Source organism: Brachionichthys hirsutus, chromosome 5, assembly GCF_040956055.1.
Source record: "Brachionichthys hirsutus isolate HB-005 chromosome 5, CSIRO-AGI_Bhir_v1, whole genome shotgun sequence".
Classification (NCBI taxonomy): Eukaryota; Metazoa; Chordata; class Actinopteri; order Lophiiformes; family Brachionichthyidae; genus Brachionichthys; species Brachionichthys hirsutus.
In genome coordinates, this window is record NC_090901.1 from 7,310,522 (window position 1) to 7,330,390 (window position 19,869).

Consider the following 19,869-nt stretch of genomic DNA (forward strand, 5'->3'; position numbering starts at 1 on the left):
TCTACTGGTCTCTACTCTCCTGTGTTTGCTTCTTCTTCTTCCTACTCCTCACCGGAAGCTTTGGAACACACGGCAAACCTCTCCTGTTGCACGTTTGAGAACATTTGACCGTGGGAAGAGGGGCCGAGGTCCGTCGCAGTGGAGGCCCTGAGTTTACCTGGGAGTAACGGGACAGGTTACCTCCCGGTTATCAGACTGAAAGAGTCCAATCTGGGGCAGGTTTTTTTTTTTTTAATCACTGTTCATCTGTTTGCTATCTCAATATCATGTCTCAATATATTGGTGTTTACAAAACTGAGAACCGGAGTGGAACATTTATACCGATCAATGTGAAAACCTTTCAGATATCTTTCGGCTGCAGAAACTGAAGGTTGTGACTTTGTACAAAAAAAAAAAAAACCCAGTTTGGTGCCAGCGCCACGATCTTCATCGCAGTGTGTGTTTTTAACATCTGGAGGACGTCGAACAGAAGCATGCATTGTTGTCTTGCACTCAGGGCTTTGTCCCTCACGCAGAAACACCCCAACAGCATCCACAAAGATCCACCCATCTCCGACCTGGAATCGTCCCACGTCCTCCTGCGCCGACTCAAAAGGAGTCTTGACAAACGCAGCTGGGACTTGAACCAGCCTTACTCCTTTGTCAGCAAACAATTCACAGGCTTTGCCGTGGGCTCTGGATCCAAGCCCAGAAGTCAAAAACACACATCTGGCTGTGGTGTGTGTTTTTTTTCCATTTTCACGGTTTCCTTTTTGACGTCTCTCTCTACCTCTCACTTTGTTCAGCATTGTCAAAACAAATTCACGTTTTTACCTTTTCACTAAAATATTTGCCAAACTGTAGGTTGACAATTTTAGCACTTTGGTAGCTATATCCAATCAGGTGTCAGCAACACACTGTGAATATGTGCACAGGAAAGAGTTAGCCAACAGATTAAAAGGCTTTGTGTTCCCAGCTGCTCGTGTGGATATGGGAGGCAGGGACTGTGGACGGACACACGGTGTTGTCTGCCGCAAAAGATAGAACCAGATTAACAAGCAGCCGTTTGGGATTAGTAACATGTAGTTAATCAATAGAGGAAGATTTGGTTCTGTTCTCATCTTAAATTCACAACATTTGGATTCCAGTTCCCTGTTTCTACATTTAAATTATTCACTTCTGCAGAAATTCAAATGGTTTCCAATAGGAACTAGAAAAACATTCACTGAGCACAGACCTCCCCCAAGCAAAGTAAAAAGTCAAAGTGAATCAGAGTTGATGTATTTTTAACTGATTCTTGAATCCATAAATGGGTTTTAATGTTAAAATGTAATATTTGTTCCTGACCTCAATCTGGATCAGAACCAGAAGACATGTTTCATGTTCATATCAGACCCCTTTATGACTGGGATTTTTGGTGAGTGAATTGAATGCATATTTTACAAGACATGAGTTTTTGGAAAAAGCCTCCATTATAAGTAAATGGGAAAATCCAGATGTTTTTGTATCCAGACGGGTGTCCGGATCGCTCTCAGAATTTAATGGGGTCTAGATTGGATCAGATTTTTTTTTTCATCCAGATCAATCCAGCAGTTTTTCTGTAATCCTGCTAACAATCAGACAAACAGAACTTCCTTTGTGGAAGTAAAAACAAAACCTTCGGACCGCAGAACATCCGCCCAGAAAGAGGGGAAAATGACCCAATTATCACTTTTGGGTGACGTCAACACATCCGTACAGATTGTTGTAACTCGGTTGGCCGACAAAGTTAATAACCTTTTTTAGATCAAAGTGACCAATAGACACAAGTTATGTTATGGAATCCATTGTTTCTGTTGTGAATCTAAGACGATGCAAAAGAGGAAGCTTCAAACCATCCGTCCCCGACAGCTATTTCAATTTTCTGGTATCATTAAGTTGTAAAAGGCCCAGAACCGGTCCTTGCACTGCCACTTCTAGCCATGTGTTGGGGTGAACCTCAATGCAGCCCTGCTGTTTTACCCAGTAATGTATATAGGAAACGGTGTGACTAAAGCACAAACCTAAAGAGCCCTTTTAGCTAAACATATAAATGTGTGAAGAACAGCGTTTCTACATTTTCTTCTGCATCTGTGTACTCTTATGGGATGCAGATCCTACCGGCACCTTTTAGGGACCTATTCAGTCAAGGAACCACACCAAGAGAACGTTTACAACATTTTTCTAAACTCAAATCTCATCATATCCGTCTACTTACAAAACGCCTATTTACGCTTGTCAAACATTTTCCTAGATATTTATACACTGTACAAATATTTGCCTTTTCTTGTGCATTTGTCAATACTGTATACTGTTTGTGTAATGCTGCTTCTTTACTGTTGATGTAGTTATTACATTTATACCGAGGCCTGTAATCATATTTAAATCATGACTAATGGGCCTTATTCATGTTTATACTTTGATTATTCATATTTAAATCATGAACGACAGGCCTGTATTTCTTTTATAAGTCACTGTTAGATATTAATAATGTATATTTCATGTGTGCCGGATGTTTAAAAGTAGACCCTCCCATCAAATACACACCATAAAACCACCTTTTTGTGCCGTCCGGTGTAGCATCTGATTGGCTGAGACGCTAAACAAAGCTGGTCGTTCAGTTTGACTGAATAGCGCCCCCTAGGTGAGGAAGGGTGGTCTGATTTTTTTTTACTCTTCTGTGTCCGTGTTTCAATGTGGGACTTCGTGCAACAACGAGGATGTACAATTGCACAATGTAGCAGTGGTCTTAAGTCTGGTATCGGACCGGGTCGGCACCAGGCTGGACCAGGCCAGACTGGATCAGGTAGTAATGGTTGTTTTTCTATGTTTATGTATATATATATTCTGTATATACTAACTGTTTGTATGCTCAATGGAAAGATGACGCTGTGACTCTGTGATTCTCCTCTTGGAACACGAGGCAGGAATTTTAGCAGGTTCATCCATTCATCCATTACATGTAAACGTATAGGAAACATGCGTGATGCTTACATATCAAGGCGGGAGGGGGGGGGGGGGGGGGAGTTAAAAAATGACTCCTTTTCTCAGAGAAACAGTGGATTCAGGCATCTGATTTTTCCAGTCGCCGAACATCTCATCGTTGTTTTCTGGTGCTTTTCTCTTTTTCTCTGGATTTAATTGTTCTTCAGAATTCACGTTGGGATCATGACACGCACACGCGGCACAAATAAATATAGATGGAGTCTTTCTTGTGTGAAAATAATGTCGATACGGACTCAAAATGTTCATTTTGTTGCTCGGGTGTCCGACGAAGACACATCCGGCCCTCGGATGCTTGCTCTTTCTACGACTTTTCCTGATTCTCTTACTAGAACCATTATTATAAACTACACTTACTACTTCACAGCTTCCCCGGTACACACATCCGAAGTTTGTGGGTGCGTGATGAAAACCGCTTCTTACAAGCCCACGACTACGGCAGCGTTCTGTTATACGCACCGTAAATGATTAAGCATGCTGGCATGTAGGGATCTGCCCTCAGGAAGAGGAAACGGGTGCCGTTTGCATGGAAGCCTGAGCACAGCGACGTGTTTGCCGCATGCGGGCGGCTGCAACGTGTGAAATCACTGTTCCTCTGAGGCTGCGTCGGTGTAGCAGTGACAATCAAAAGCATTTATAATGCCACTCTGCCAAGGGAGTGCCAGCATGCCAAGCCCGTGGTCGCTAGCGCACACGCATACCGTTAGGGTTGTTTCCTGCACCATATGATATTATCAGATTGTTTAATTGAATGCTCGTGACAAATAATAACCTGTTTCATCAGGATGTTTTCAGTAGCATGCATTAAGTTTGAATTAAGCATGTGTTTATAACAGGGATGCACCGGTGTGCTCAGAGGAAATTGTAATATAACATCTTGACGTATCACTTTAAGTATTCCAGACAACGTTTTTGCCTTAAATATGTCACCTTTCAGTCTTGGAATTGTGCGATGCCTTCAGACATTTCTTTTTATGTTATTTTTTTCTTTTGTTGGACGGCCACTCATCAGACTCATCTCAGCAGCGTCCTCCCAGACTCAGTAGCTGAAGTGATGTGAATGAGATGGAGATGTCTCGCTTTGCCCCCCAAATGGAAAGAAAAATCATTCAGCTGGAAATAATGCTGTCCAGCCTCATGTTTGGAGTTACTGCAGATCCTTCTCATCGCCAACTGAAACTACTGGTCTGGCCAAAATCATTGATTATCCCTTAAGAGCTCAAATTAGTGACTTGGTTCCGTAGATGATGACGCTGCAAGAAAGAGGGGTTATGTCCCCTAATAAAGTAGGAATTACTCAAAATTAGTACTTAAGGTTGCAGACAGCACAGGTTTTACTATTCTACAATGGAAGCCACTGACGACTCAAATGATATTTCTGTAAGAACTGAAGTCTCAAAATAAATATTCATGTCTAATGTTTTCTAATCTTTGTGCCATCTCATTGTTACTACACAACACTATACGTCTGGGTGCCTCACAAATATACATGCTCATCTTTGTGTTGTGCACATCTGTAACACAAAACCAACATGGTGATCTGGATCTGGATCAGCACCAAAAGGGTCTAGAGTGTTCTTGGTATCTTTATACACCAACCATGAAAAGTCAAAGTGAATCGGAGTTAAATCTGGGGAGGTGTTCCAGGCATGTCCCACCTGGGTGGGGCCTCGGGGAACACCTAGGACACGCCGGAGAGTCTCTCGGCTGGAGTGGGAAGGCTTTGGGATACCCCCCCCGGACGAGCTGCCAGAGGTGTCTGGGGAGAGGGAAGTCTGGAAATCCCTGCTGGGACTGTTGTCTCCGTGACCCGGCCCCAGATAAGCGGTGGAAGATGGATGGATCGATGGATGGAAGATCCATCCATCAGTTTTTCCGTAATCCTGCTAACAAATAAACAGACAATCATAAACTCATTCGATTAAAGAGTTGATAAAGTCGACTGAAGACATCTCTTTGGGCATTTGTTTTCATCCTGGGCTCAGGAACGGGTTGGAAAATGAGAGACCCGTTTGATGATATATTCAGGGGGTGAGTAATGTAAGTGGACCTTTGGATGAACAAGTCCTTGTGATTACTAGCAATTTAAAATGATTTCTTAAAGCTGTCTGACAGTCTAATGATGGCCCATCGTTACAAAATATGGCATAAAAATCGCTGAGAATGTTTTGCAGACTTGGCTGATCACATCCGGCATCACTTGCTGCTGGAGGTAAAATGGGTCACGCCTGTCTTTCTAGAGGATTCTGTATTTGAGTGCAGGAAGAAATATATCTTTTTGATCATGTTTTCAGTCGTCTTGTTTTTACCTTTATCATAGCATCTTCAGACCCCGGCGCTTCTTATCTGATTCTAAGAAATTGACTTGTCCTCTCGGGGAATCACACGTCCCGGCTTTTCTGACTCCAGGGACCGCCATCATCGAGCACAGAGACTCTGAACCAATAAAGCAGACTTGGAAAAAGCTCAGCATGAATCTAATATCACTTACGAGGAGCTACTTGAGTCTCCGGGCTGCCGTTTCCATCACTTTTATTTCCCTCGCTCCCTCTTATAAGCTCATCAGCTACGAGATGCCTGCATGCTAAAATAGGTGGTGATCAGTAATGGAATAAGGAATAGTGCATAAAATTTTGATGATATGCACCTTAAAAAGCCTGCATGCAGCCGGCACACAAACATATCCCAACCCTGAAAAAGGCAGCCTCGGTCCAGTCGAGTTAAAAAGAAGGAGTCATAGTCTTAGGATGAATGTGAAACATCTCTCCTGCTATTCTTAGACGTGGAATGGGTAGCGTTTCTAAAAATAACCGGATCATTTTGTGCCTGCCATTCTATTTTTACCCAAGCCTGGTCTGCTGTGGTCCTTTCTTCGGCTGTTATGTCATAAATAAATCCCAAGGCATGACGCAATGATTCACACTGAGGCCCAGGATGAAATATTCCATCATCCAATCAGCGCTGAAAACTCTGCAAATATAATAAGAAGAGGTTTCTTCACAGCTTGTGTCGTGGGGATTTCTGTGAAGTGTTGTTGCTGCTTTCGCAAAAAAAAAAAAAAAAAGGTGTGCGCAGGAATATCGAGTTAAACGGCCCAAAAGACAGTTTTTCAGCTTGCTGTTAGCTCCCACGGATGAAAGGTAATGAGTTAGTCTTCAGGGAGACATGTCATCTTGAGTAAGAACATTAAACACGCTGAAATATGTGCCTTGGGACAGTTAACGTTCGCTGTTCATTCTCATTTAGTGAGCGAGAAGCCAGCAGAGCGTTTCCAGTCAGGACGTACGACTCCATCAAGAGTCAACTGGCAAAAACGGGAAATGTAGACGTGACAGCGCCGCGGAAGATTTTCTGGAGACGTGGTTCTGTTTCATAGCTTATATAATCTTTTAACAGAGCAGCGTTCACGCCCGACTGCCCAAGTCCGTGTGAGGGATGGACTGTCAAAAAAAACAAGGCAGCATGAAGGGAAAGTACCGAACATGTAGATCTCATATATTATGACATGAAAAAGTACTCCCTTGTTCTCTATAGGTCCAGAACCGATCCGAACCCGCTGTGTAGCTGCACTTATCAGGCCTTAAACGAGTTTTGTGTTAGGATAGGTTTACTTCACTAAAACACTTCATTTGTTGGTCATGCAATGTTATTTTTTTGTTGTTGTTCTGCCAGTTGCAGAAAAAGCCAAGTTTCCACATAACAATGCATAAATTAAAATAACGACAAAATCACAGCAAAGCTAACGAGAGGCCGTTCACACGAAAATGAAAATTATCTCATTAAACTGGGCTTTAATGGGGAGGTGGAGATGGAAAAACAGCAGCGTGGATGAAGCAGAGGCGCAACGGAGGTGTGTCAGCGTGCTGTTGGATAGTAGTGATTGACCAATGAGAAGAGCTGATACACAACTGACAGGAAATGAATTCTGAGCATTCTAGAGGTGTGAATGGTGGTCAACGTGTAGATAGAAAAGTTCTCCCTGACTGAAACTTCAGAGCTTAGATATGAAGACTAAATTATCAGCAATCTGATTCCGATTCAGAGAAATTTATTTTTCCATCTTGTCATAAGGAAAAGAAATCAAATGTCACTTTCTCACTTACACCCTGCTCTCCGTAGGCCTCGTTCACACCTGCTATTAAAAGATATTGTGCTGTACATCAGGCAGGTTGAGGGGGAAGTTGGACATCATAGGCTGACACTGAACAGTGTAATCCAATCAGACTTCTCCTCCGTATCGCCTCGACCAACAGAGAAATGTACCGCATCATCCATCACAAAATTGTCTTCCATCCTCTCCTGCTGACAGAAAATACCCGATATACGATTAAGAAAACACAGACTCTGTTTTGGCAGATATTGTGTTATGTAGAGGTTTGTGTGAGCAATAAATGATTAATGGTCAATTTAGTGGTGGGCCTCTGAAATATTGAGAGACAGCTCAGCAATGAAATGCAATGTAAATGGATCTATTTATAGTGTAGCAGAGGAAGTCATGTGGAACAAGCTGGTGCCTTGTCCATACAGCTTTTAGAGGCAAATGATGGGAGGAAAAAGGGGGAAATGCACTCTACACCCACATTGGCATGTAAAACCACTTTTCACGGGGGCACGAAACTTTCAGACAAACGCAGCAAGAATAGCAATAAATAATTTCCAACGTTGAGAAACATTGAAAGTCCTTGCTGAACTCTTACATCCCCTGTACCCTCCCACACCTATCCTGCGGCTCACGGGATCGTTCAGGAAGGAAGAGGAAAGGAAGTGACACCGTAAAACCTCTTTGCGTTCATTCCGAGATGAGGAAGAGTTTGGTGGCTGATTGGAGCAGGATGAATATGTTGGCACAAATTCTCAGTAATAACATTTGCTCCTGTGGGAATTGAAAACGCTGTTCTTGTCCCTCTTGCTTTTATTATGCTGTCGAGCTTGCAGGTAGCGTTAGAATCAGCAGTTGCTTCGTACATGTTACAAGAACTATGAGATAAAGTACATGCGAGCTGTTCAGTTGTGTATGATCCAGTTTGTTTTGTGAGCCAATTTCTCATCGTGCTGTCTTGTTTTGTCTGATTGACCATCTGAAGATAAAGAGACATGAAACAAAGAAATCCACTTTTTAGATGCTGGTACTGAATGTTGTCTTGAAAATTGATGATTAATCAGATATTGACAGTAGAGAGGAAAACAAATGAAGGTATCTAGGTCATTATGACTTCTCATCTCAGTGTAAATCCAGCTCCACTCGCTGCAGACATTAAAGGTGGTAACTGTGGTTCAATGACGCAGACGGCTGGCGCAGCACTGCCATCTACTGCTGAAAGGAAACGTGGAGTCCTGGGTTTTTTTGTTTTCCTGCAGATTTTTCCTGCATGGATTTTGTCCTACATGCGTGTAACGTCCGTGAGATCTGACCCTCATGTTTGAAGGTAAAGCTGTCTGGTTGTGTCAAATATAGAGGAGGCTCATCCCTGAACAAAGGCCAAAGAATATTGTTTGAAAAATAAAAAATAAAAACATTTTCCTGAATGAAACAAGGGAGCCAAGATGAAAACAACAAGGCAAATCACTGATTCAAAATGTTTATTCCTCGATCTATACCTATAGAGAGGTTTGGCTTTTGAAATGAATGTATCATTTAATTAATTAATTCATTCAGAAGCAGTTTCTCTTCACATGATGGGATTCCGGTTAATATTTTTTTTTTTAAAGAAATGTCCCATTTTTAAATTTGATTTACAAGACCTTTTAAAGAACTTAACAGAGTAAAAAAAATATAGAATCACACGAAAAGAAATATCAATCAAATCTAATCACGGTTAAAGTTTGAAATAATCTTCGCCCAGCCAGTGTCTCATGTTGGAGGATGTCTCACTGACATAAACTTGTCCTTTTTTTTATTATTTTAACAACTTAAAAATTAAACCACACGTCTCTGTCGTCTTCATCAACGCATCTCAACACAAAAGAAAAGAAAAGAAAAAGGTGATGGATCAAGTTTGTTGCTGCAGAGAACGCAGCCTGAAAGCAGTGAAAGTGTCACCATCTGCATCTGAAACTAGAGATTATCACAGCTTTTCCAAAGGGCTCATAAAAAATTCATGTAATTTCACAGTAGTTCTCACAAAGGAGAGTCGTTGAGGCGACAGTTAAATATGTCTTTAGAAAAGTACAAAAAAAAAATGCTGTCAAAACCTGTCTTGAAACACCTGCTTTACTAACTTTAATGATGTTGATGAACAGCACGTTAAATGTTTCTTTCACAGTGAACTTCAGATTGACAAGATGCTCCACATTTCCTCATTTTGATGCAGCTGTTATTATCCTGATAATAAACACCCAATAAATAACACAATTATGAATTATTATTTTCTCAGTGTGACTGCAACAGTCACTATCAAAATAGAGTGGAGACCCATTAGACACGGTTGATTTGTGTTTTTAAATGAAAATTATTTTTTACCTTAATTGTGAAGGGATCAGTCATCTGACCGCTGCGGAGGACAACACGCATCAACAGCATAAAACGCAACTAAATAAACTATAACTCAGCAGAGGCACGAAAAGCATACTTTGCTTGTAACACAATAATACACACAAATCCCTGTCGTTGTGTGCGCCTCGACGTCTGAGCAAATAGATGAGACGAGTAATGAATAATAATTATTCGGGGGTTGTACGGGACAGTTCAGGGGTCAGGCTGGGGAAATACGACCCCAAGGTGACGTCATTCGAAAGGGTACCTGAGGTCAAAAGTCCCCTTTCCCGCCTTTAGATCGTCTTAGATCGTTCTGCGTCACATCAGCAGCTTCACTGGCGATAAGAAGACCGATAAAATGGGATACCTGAAACAAATTGAAATCGATAACTTCAAGTCGTGGAAAGGGAAACAAGTAATCGGCCCCTTCATGCGATTTAATTGTATTATTGGCACAAATGGCTCCGGTGAGTAAGCTTGTCACTCAAGCGCTTAGCGCTACTATTCATTTTAAATGTTAGCTTGACATTAGCAGGCCAAATTCATTATAAGCTATTACAAAACAAAAATAGGTAACAGAAATGAATTCAGATTTTTTTTTTTTTTTAGGTAGTTAGCTAGCAAGCCTAATATAAGTTAAACAATCTAAAAGTAACAGTTTAGCAAGTCTGGGTTAATATGATTTCAGCTAGCTAGCTAAATTAATGTTGAACTACTTTAACTACGATAATTCATGTTCAGGATTGTCTGGAAGTTTCTGCTTGGTTCACCTCTAAAATGTAATCCGTATATAACTCACAGAATAGCGTGTTGAAGTATATTTATCTTTATACATATATGTCAGGGAGTGAGTTTTAAGTCATGCTGGGCCGCAGTGAGTGTAAAGGCAACGCCCAAACCTGTTGATTCAATCGAGATATATGACGACTGTGTTCATCTATACCAGGGAAATCGAACATAATGGACGCGCTGAGCTTCGCCATGGGGGAACGGGCTGCCTCCCTGAGAGTGAAGCACCTCAGGGACCTGATCTACGGGGCCCACATCGGGCAGCCAGTGTCCGACCGCGCCGGCGTGGCCCTGGTGTACTGCGACCGGGACCAGGAGACCGTCTTCTGCCGCACGATCATAGGTAACTTAACGCTAACCTTTTTCATTTAAATCAATAACTGATTCATTAGATTTGTTTGTGTATTATGATACTGAAATCGATAATCCCAATTATGGTAGTATAATGATAATAATTAAAACACATCGGCGCTGACTTGGATTTAACTGTGTTTGTGATAGACAGGTGTGAAAATAATGTTATGGAATAATGTTTTTTAGGTGACTCTTCTCAATATCACATCAATGATGTGCACGTCACTGTGGCCAAATACTTAATGGAGCTGGAGAAGATCGGCATTGTGACTAAGGCTCAGAACTGTCTGGTTTTTCAGGTAAATATACAAAAACATTAGAGTGAAACTACTACGGATTTCTCAGGGTACATGTTGTAGTGTAGAATATTTGAGGTGATATGTGAGTAATGCTGACATGTTAGATGTACTTAAACCTATTTTATTCTGTAGTTCCCTTTTTAAAGTAAATTTACTCAACAGATAATGCAGAAAACGCAACGAATTACTAAATACATTGTAGAGATGTTGGAGAACAAAAATTCTCACAATTTGAAATGTCTTGATTGACCCTTTTTTTTTTGTTTGAATCATGCGAAATAACAAGCGCTCTTATTTATCTTTGACAGTTATCCGCGTCTTGTAAAACTAACCTGATCCATGGATGGGAGTAATTAAGGTCTCATTGTGCCTCTCACCAGGGGGCAGTAGAGTCCATAGCTTTGAAGGACCCTAAAGAGAGGACCAAGATGTTTGAGGCCATCAGCCAGTCGAGAGGGTGCGCTGCAGAGTACGATGAGAAGAAGAAGGCGCTGCTGAAGGCCGAAGAAGACACGCGTTTTCATTTCAACAAGAAGAGATCTGCTATTGCTGAGAAGAAGCAGGTGTCTCAGGATCGAGAAGAGGTAAGGCCACTTAAAAGGATCACATTAGTGCTTGATGAAAATGAAATGTGCTGCAGTCATACTGTTAAGTCACACGCAGACGTTGTATACGATGCAGATTTAACTGTAAACAAGAAATATTTCCTGCCATGCCTGAGGTAAAGCCACCACATCATAACTGACTAAAGTTTACCGTTTTAAATGATTTGTTTTATTTGACTTGGATTCCTCTTGGTGCTACGCTTCATTCTGTACGTTCTCTGTTGTCGATAACAAATAGACCGTCAGAGTTAAGATTGTTTATGCTCTTCGTGAATGACATATTTGCGTTCACTGGAGTGGTATCACGGACATCGCCTAAACTAGAGTGGCCTCAGTTTGTCGTTCGTTTTCCTGTCCAGTGACAGACGGATTCACGCATCTGTCACTTTTACAGGCCCACGTTTACCAGTCACTGGTTGATGACCTCAATCACAAACGCTTGCAACTGTGCTTGGCTGAACTCTACCATAATGAGAAGGGTATCAGCATCCTAAGTAACAACCTAACAGAAAAACAGCAGGCTGCAGCCACGAAGACGAGCGAACTGGTGACCGGCGAGCAGATGGTGAAAACCGGCAAGAAGGAACATGGTCGCCTCGCCAGAGAGCAGCATCTCAAAGAGAAGGAAATCCAGTGAGTATATTTCTGTGTGTTTGTGTGTGTGTGTAGACAATATACAATATACCGGGACTCACTCTGTCACTTAGTGCCCAGAATCATATCCTGAGCCAGTATCGGTCCCAGTACATCAAAGACAAGGTGAACACCTCCCATCACATGAAGAAGGCTGAGGGAGCCTGTGATGCCCTGAGGAAGAGTCAGAAGCTGATAGCTATTGAAGAGCAGGAGCTGGCAGAAGGACGGCAGGAGATTGCTGAGCTGGAGACAACCTGGAGAAACTACGAGAAGCAGGCACGGGAAAATGGAGGCCCCTTGAGGAGGGATATTGAATTAGATGAAGATCAGGTGAGTGTTTGTCAAAGTGAGGCCTCTTGATTTTCCATTCAGAAAAACCAAAAGTCACTTAAAATTGCATCAAATATATCTGCTGGAGGGTTGGAGAGCACGGCTTTAACATTATTGGTTTTGTGCAGCATAACTGATTAATGCTGCCAAACAAGGAAGCTGTTTCAGAAGCTCCAATAAAAATCCAAGTTCATCACTAATGCATTTGTTATTAACAGGCATAACACATAACTACATACGCATATAAATCACAAGCTACAATTTATAGAACATTATCATTACAGCTACTGCGCTACAGAGCGATTAAGAAGCTGGCTCACAAGCAGGGAGCTGTCCTCGGCCAGCAGGCAGCGCAGCTGCAATGGGCGGTGAGGGCGGAGCAGGAGAAGCTCGCTTTGGACCATCATAGGAAGAAGGAAGTGGGGGTGAGTTGTGACTTATTCATCACCCCGTTGCAAGTCATCTCATCGTCCACTTTGGGGCAACGGAAGCAAGTTGACGACAAAACATTGTCTTTGTACACCCATAACATTGTATCTTGTGATGACAAAGAAACGTTGTCAGCAAACTATTTATTTTAACATAGTTGGGATTTCCAGAGCAATATTAGCACCTTTTTGAATATCAAACATTCACCCTCAGTAAGCTTAGTTTTGAGGTTAATATCTGACCCTTTAAGTAGCTAAATGCTTTATTATAATCATCAGAGAGAGGCTAACCATAAGAATATAGAGTAACCTGCTGATTGATTCATAGTGCATTGTGAGTTCCCCAAAGTAATAGTTAAGTTTTAAACATTCGATTATGTATAGTATAAGTAACTTAAAAATAGCCAAACTGCAAACAATAAACATAAACTGGTTTTAGGTTTAAGGTGTGTGAAGAGGCGTTGACCCAGTTCGATGTCTTCTGGCTGTGTTCGTATTGGTTTGTTTTCGTTATGACCTAAACAATCCCATCATTTGATAAAGTTTTATTGTTAAAATGATTTATTATATACTTTATTTGCCGTTCTGTCAATGTGATCTGTTCTAGGCTGGCATCAAGAGCAATCAGACTCAGATGGAAGATTTTACAAGCCGGGAAGAGAAGCTCCTGGAGTACATCAAGAAGAGCAAGTATGTTCTCCACATGGCTGAATAATATATAACGTTAACAGAGGCTGTCGATTGGCCTGGTCACTTATTAAAATAAAAGTCAAGATATAAGTTCACAGAAGTAAATGGAGCACACCTGATAGATTTTCTGACTCTTTTGTGGATGATTTATGTACGAAGGACTTTCAACGGAAACAAGACCGCAAGGGCTTTTTTGAAATGCTCCTCTTAGACAGGATGTTTGACTTTATTTGTACCGTAATACATGCTACTGTGTGACTGTACTTGTACTCTAACATTCTATCTAATAAATATATTCATATATATTCATTCAGCTCAACTCTTGAGAAATACCATCAGCAGAAGGAGAGTCTTAGTGCGGAGTTGGATCAAGGGCACAAGCGCAGTGAGGAAGTTAAGCAGGAGCTAGGCCAGATGTTAGAGGCGCTGGGAAACGCTAGTTTGGACACCCAAGAGAGCAAACGGCAGCTGCAGCGCAAAGAGCTGATGGTGAAGCTCTGCAGGCTCTTCCCGGAGTCCGTGGTACGAGATGGATAGCTGAACACCTTTTCATGATATTTCGCAAAACTCACTTAATCTGCGGGAATACATCTTTTCCTACATGCAGCGTTCTCTTTTGTTCCAGTACGGGCGTCTTTCTGATCTATGCAGCCCCATCCATAAGAAGTACCAGCTGGCTGTCATCAAGGTGTTCGGTCGCGACATGAACAGCATCGTGGTGGCCACGCAGAAAGTAGCCCGAGACTGCATCTCCTTCATGAAGGAGGAGCGAGCTGAGCCTGAGACCTTCCTGCCTATCGACTACTTGGACGTAAGTTGAAACTAATTGAGCCTTGACTTCTTTGGATGGTCAAATACGTAGACTTGAAAAGAAGATACAGTTTTATCAGAGGTAACTATTACAAATCTGTGCCCAGGTGAGTCCTCTGAACGAGCGACTCCGGGAGGTGCACGGTGCAAAGATGCTGGTCGATGTTATCCAGGTTAGAACAACCACAAACGCTGCCCAGCTGAGGAAAGTAGTGCAGTTTGTCTGTGGCAACACTTTAGTGTGCGAAACCATTGAAGAAGCGAGACGCATCGCCTTTGGCAGGCAGGAGCGCAGAAAGGTAAGCCTGGCCCTCAGGTTCCGTTTGAGACTTCCTGTTCCCCTCCAAACACCCTCATGGCCTGAAGCCTGCTTACTGACAGCAGACATGTGCTTTGTGTAGACAGTAGCTCTGGATGGGACGCTGTTCACAAAGTCAGGCGTGATCTCTGGAGGCTCCAGTGAACTGCGGGCCAAAGCTCGCTGCTGGGACCAGAAGGAAATAGCGCAGCTGAGAGAACGCAGAGACCAACTGACCGGAGAGCTACGCGTAAGTCAGCACGCTAAAGAAGTCTCTGCCATATCGACACATTTCTGCCTTTAACATACTTTATGCATTGTCATATGTGTACCATATATCGCTAGATAGTTTGAGACACGCAAATCTTTTTAAGATTCAGTAATTTATTCGTAGTTCACGTTCACTCTCTGCACTGAACCTGGCAGGATTTGATGAGGCTGAAGCGGAAGGAGCCCGACCTGAAGCAGATGATGACTCTAATTCAGGGCACGACCACCCGCCTCAAATATTCCAAAGCTGATTTGGAGACCATTAAGAAGAAAAGAATTCCTCAGTGCCAGGCAGTAGGTCCTTTCCTCTTTCCAGATAGTGGGCGGCCATCTGTCTTGACCGGCTGGGTTAAGAAAGAGAGAGAGAGACAAGAACAGGTAGGAGGAGCGTCAAAAACAAAGAGAGGGAGAGAGATAGAGAGACAGAGAGCAGGAGCAGACAAAAACATAACGTAACATAAAGGCTGCTGAACAAGATACTGACTAAAGAGCTGCTATATAAATGCTAATGCTAGCCATAGGGACATCAGTGTTGAGGGCCACAGGTCCAGGTTCTGCAGCGCCACCGACAGGAGGACCTGCAGACTGAGAGAGAGACAGACAGAGGGACAGACAGGGAAGAGAGAGGGATTACTGGTATATATGTATAACATGAATAACCAGATAGAGAGGGATTACTGGTATATATGTATAACATGAATAACCGGATAGAGAGGGATTACTGGTATATATGTATAACATGAATAACCGGATAGAGAGGGATTACTGGTATATATGTATAACATGAATAACCGGATAGAGAGGGATTACTGGTATATATGTATAACATGAATAACAGGATAGAGAGGGATTACTGGTATATATGTATAACATGAATAACAGGATAGAGAGGGATTACTGGTATATATGTATAACATGAATAACCGGATAGAGAGGGATTACTGGTATATATGTATAACATGAATAACCGGATAGAGAGGGATTACTGGTATATATGTATAACATGAATAACAGGATAGAGAGGGATTACTGGTATATATGTATAACATGAATAACCGGATAGAGAGGGATTACTGGTATATATGTATAACATGAATAACAGGATAGAGAGGGATTACTGGTATATATGTATAACATGAATAACCGGATAGGGATTTGTCTCATCTCCAGGCGATTTCCCGTATGAGGAGTGAACTGGCAAACCTGGATGCTCAGATCCAGGTCAACCAGGACACTTTCAACGTGAAGGATGCAGAGATGACGAAGATCAGAGACCAGATTAAACAGGTAAGGGGCAGCACGGTGGAACAGCGGTTAGCGCTGTTGCCTCACAGCAAGAAGCTCACGGGTTCAGATCCATCTTGGGGCCTTTCTGTGAGGAGTTTGCATGTTCTCCCCGCGTCTGCGTGTGTTCTCTCCGGCTTCCTCCCACAACCAAAAACACACGACTTAAGTCCAGATTGTTATTGAAAATGAGAATTGGTTGTCAATTAACTTACCTGCTTAAAAAGAGGTAAAAGAAAGAAAAACCCAGCTCCAGTGAGTTTTGTCAATAATCTCTAAATTGATTTTCCAGATGAGCTAAGGTCTGCGTCTTAAATTCAGATTTTCCCCTCAAGCAGTAAATGAGATGATTTTTCACAATGAATGTGAAACGATCCGCAAATACCAAACTGTAGGAATAAGAATAAAACTGTGTTTTAATTCTCTGTGTGTTCAGATAGATGACTTGGTGTTTTCTGACTTTTGCGCTGAGATCGGCGTGGACAGCATCAGGGAGTACGAGCAGGAGCATCTCAAGCAGCAGACGGAGCGCGACAAGAAGCGGTGTGGAAATCTCAACCGCTAACAGGGTCATCCTTTGAGTTCAGAACATGCTAGAGTTCTGTGGTGGGATGTAATACTTATAATAACATTTCAGGATGGACTTTGAGAGGCAGGGCACTCAGCTGAACGCACAGATGGAGTACAAACAAAGCCAACTGGAGCAGCAGAAGAGGAAGCTCCTCGCGATGAAAGAAACCATCGAGAAGAATGAGAAGGCGATGACCGGGCGGAAGAAGGTGCTCCTTCATTCTGGGTACTTCAGCATCTTTGCACCGCCTTCCGTAAAAAAAAATAGTCGCCTGTCGACATTCGATTCCACATTAGGATGAGGAGAAGCTGCTGGCAGCTGTGGAGGACAGTCAGAACAAATTACAGGAGCTGAGGGACGAGCTGGCGTCTAAAAAGAAGCAAGTTACCACCGCCAAAGAGGAGCTGGAGCAGAGAACCCAGAGCATCCAAGAGATCAACAAGTAACCGCCGTAGAACCTCCACCGTGGCTACAGCCGATGCTGACTGGTGCTCACGTCTCCACGATGAATCTTCTTCTTTGTCCGTTCTCAGGGAGTTGACCAAGCTTCAGCGGGAGGTGATGAGTGCAGAGACAGCCTTGGAGCAGAAACGCCTGGCCAGACACAACATGCTGCTAGCCTGCAAAATCCAGAGTCTGCCCATCACCCTGCTGTCGGGGATCATCAACGAAATCAGCGAGGTGCAGGTGGGACGAACACGAGCGCAGAGGTGTCCTCCCAGCAGTCTGTTAACCGTCTCCTCATCCTCGAGGAAGAGTATCAAGGAGTGGATCTTGAGGATTCTAGATGAAGCATCTTTAGTGCCGGTCTCTCCTGTTGGTTTATGCAGCTGGACACGGAGTCTCAGAGCACTTGCGCCACCGCAGACATCTACGAGAGGGAGGCTCAGCTGGCCGTCGACTACTCCTCCCTGGAGGCAGAACTTGGGGTGAGCCGCGGTGAATCCTTGTTGCTCCAGCTCATCTGAGATCTGTTCATTCGGGTCGCTGCAGAAGCTGCCGTCAGAGCAGGAGATCGAGGCCTATGAGGAGCAGCTGAGGGAGTCGATGTCCTCCCTGGAGACCGTGCTGCACCACACCAGCACCCCCAACCTGAAAGCTCTGGAGAAGATGAGGGAGGTGAAAGAGAACCTCCAGGGAGTGATGGAAGGTGTTTCGTTGTTTAATACCTAAAACACAACCAGACGAATGTACGGCGACTGGAGGAAACGTCCGACTTTGTTTCCCGTCTTCTTTCAGCGTTCGATGCTAGCAGCAGAGCCACCAGGAGGTGCAGTCAGGAGTTTGAACGAGTCAAAGCCAAGCGCTTCCACCTCTTCAGCAAGTGCTTCGAGCACGTTTGTGTCATGATAGATCAGATCTATAAAAGAATCTGCATGAACAGCAGCGCACAGGTGCAGCAACACGCACACACAAACTTCATTTGTATTGCGTTTGTCAGCTCTTAATCTCTGCACTGAAGGTGGAATAATTGCACACTCTGCTTTTTATGCTTCAGGCCATCCTGACAGCAGAGAATCCCGATGAGCCGTACCTCGGCGGCGTCAACTACAACTGCGTGGCGCCGGGGAAACGCTACATGTCAATGGACAATCTGTCAGGTGGAGAGAAGGCCATCGCTGCCCTCGCGCTGGTGTTCGCCATCCACAGGTAGCACTGGCTCCACCTAGCTGTGAGAAAGGGAAGGCTATGTTAACGACAGATTAAAAGTGGCTGTCCTAACACGATGCTATATTTGTCACTCAGCTTCTGCCCCGCTCCCTTCCTGATCCTGGACGAGGTGGATGCAGCCCTGGACAACACAAACATCAGCAAGGTGAGCTTTCAGCTGGGGCTCGTGTTTCCAAAATGTGTTCACAAAAGCTCTGAAGAAACATGACTTGATAAGAGCCTCGGTTCCACTGCATGGCTGAACTTGTAGATAGGATGTGAGGCGTATTTGTTTCAACTCGGCTGAGAATCCCTGAGAATGAGCTGGAGTACAAACACTACAGACTGCTGAAGATTTCTCAAATCCTCCCGGGAGGGGGGGCTCCATCTCTCCATTCCTACACACCTTTCTGCATGCAAAGCTGTGAAGTGTTCCAGTGTTGTTTGCTTTGATTTCGTTTAACATGATTGTTCAGTAACATTCCGTTTTTGATCTAAGAACCTGGACTCCACTATCAGCTATTATTTTATTTTTTTCAGAAACAGTTTGAAAGAACATGCAATGACGGGATTTTATTTCAAGACAGTGTCTGATTGTTTGTTTGTTTGTTTACTGTTATCCTGCTGATGGGTTCTGTGTATTTGTTCTTTCTTCCCAGGTCACTACTTTCATCAGAGAGGAGTCCAGGGAGAACATGCAGATCATTGTCATCTCGCTGAAGGAGGAGTTTTTCTCTAAGTCCGACGCTTTGCTGGGCGTGTATTCAGATGTAAACCATCTTTACTTCAATCAGGCTACAAATAGAGGAGCTGTCAATGTCTATATGTCCTGACGGTGTTCTCTCCATCACAGCTTGAAGAATGCATGTGCAGCCGTATTCTGACGATGGACATGCGAGGCTTCCCTCTGGATGAAGACAACGGTGACAGAGAGGCAGAACAAGGAATCAGCGGCCGTGTGTAGCATGGAATGACGTCACACTCGTTACGATACATATTTGTGTTCATTTGCTGTATCGGAGGTTGTCGGTGTTTTCATGTTTTGACAAGCCAATAACTACTAGATTACTCAGACATTACTAGTTTGGTATATTTGACTTTTTGTTCAATTTGAGCGGTTCATTAAATCCAAAAGAGTTTCCAACATACGTCACGTTTTGACAAGCCAATACCTAATAACTACTTTCCCTGTTTTTATACCGATGTGCGATGATTGGTTTGTTTCTTTCAAAAACAACTTAAACGATTCACTAAACAGAAGGTTGAGGCATGGACTAAGAAAGAAAATGTCCCAGTGAAGGGACAGATCCAGGATAAATACGGGAATGAGTAAGAGAAATTTAATTTTTTTATAAATAAAGTTTTGTCAATATAAGATAA

The 19,869-nt window shown here is 43.1% G+C and overlaps 1 protein-coding gene across 1 annotated transcript; it reads left to right on the forward strand.

The window, feature by feature from the left end:
* Nucleotides 1–9,833: 9,833 nt before the first annotated feature.
* smc1b (structural maintenance of chromosomes 1B) lies at nt 9,834–19,453 on the forward strand. Its single transcript, XM_068738880.1, has 25 exons — nt 9,834–9,942; nt 10,422–10,607; nt 10,805–10,917; nt 11,298–11,501; nt 11,917–12,155; nt 12,230–12,488; nt 12,773–12,913; nt 13,524–13,606; nt 13,921–14,128; nt 14,232–14,417; nt 14,524–14,715; nt 14,818–14,964; nt 15,141–15,278; nt 16,155–16,271; nt 16,705–16,811; nt 16,906–17,047; nt 17,136–17,281; nt 17,373–17,526; nt 17,670–17,768; nt 17,833–17,989; nt 18,079–18,233; nt 18,338–18,489; nt 18,586–18,655; nt 19,149–19,259; nt 19,343–19,453. The coding sequence occupies exons 1-25, from the start codon at nt 9,834–9,836 to the stop codon at nt 19,451–19,453; spliced, it is 3,726 nt and encodes a 1,241-aa protein (XP_068594981.1).
* Nucleotides 19,454–19,869: the final 416 nt, after the last annotated feature.

What these genes read in the sequence shown, in the direction of transcription:
- smc1b (XM_068738880.1), top strand. Translation starts at nt 9,834, where the DNA reads ATGGGATACCTGAAACAAATTGAAATCGATAACTTCAAGTCGTGGAAA. An exon ending in GCAGGCAGGAGCGCAGAAAG is followed by an intron (nt 14,716 to 14,817) that starts GTAAGCCTGGCC and finishes TGCTTTGTGTAG; the next exon opens with ACAGTAGCTCTGGATGGGAC. An exon ending in ACGGAGCGCGACAAGAAGCG is followed by an intron (nt 16,812 to 16,905) that starts GTGTGGAAATCT and finishes ATAACATTTCAG; the next exon opens with GATGGACTTTGAGAGGCAGG.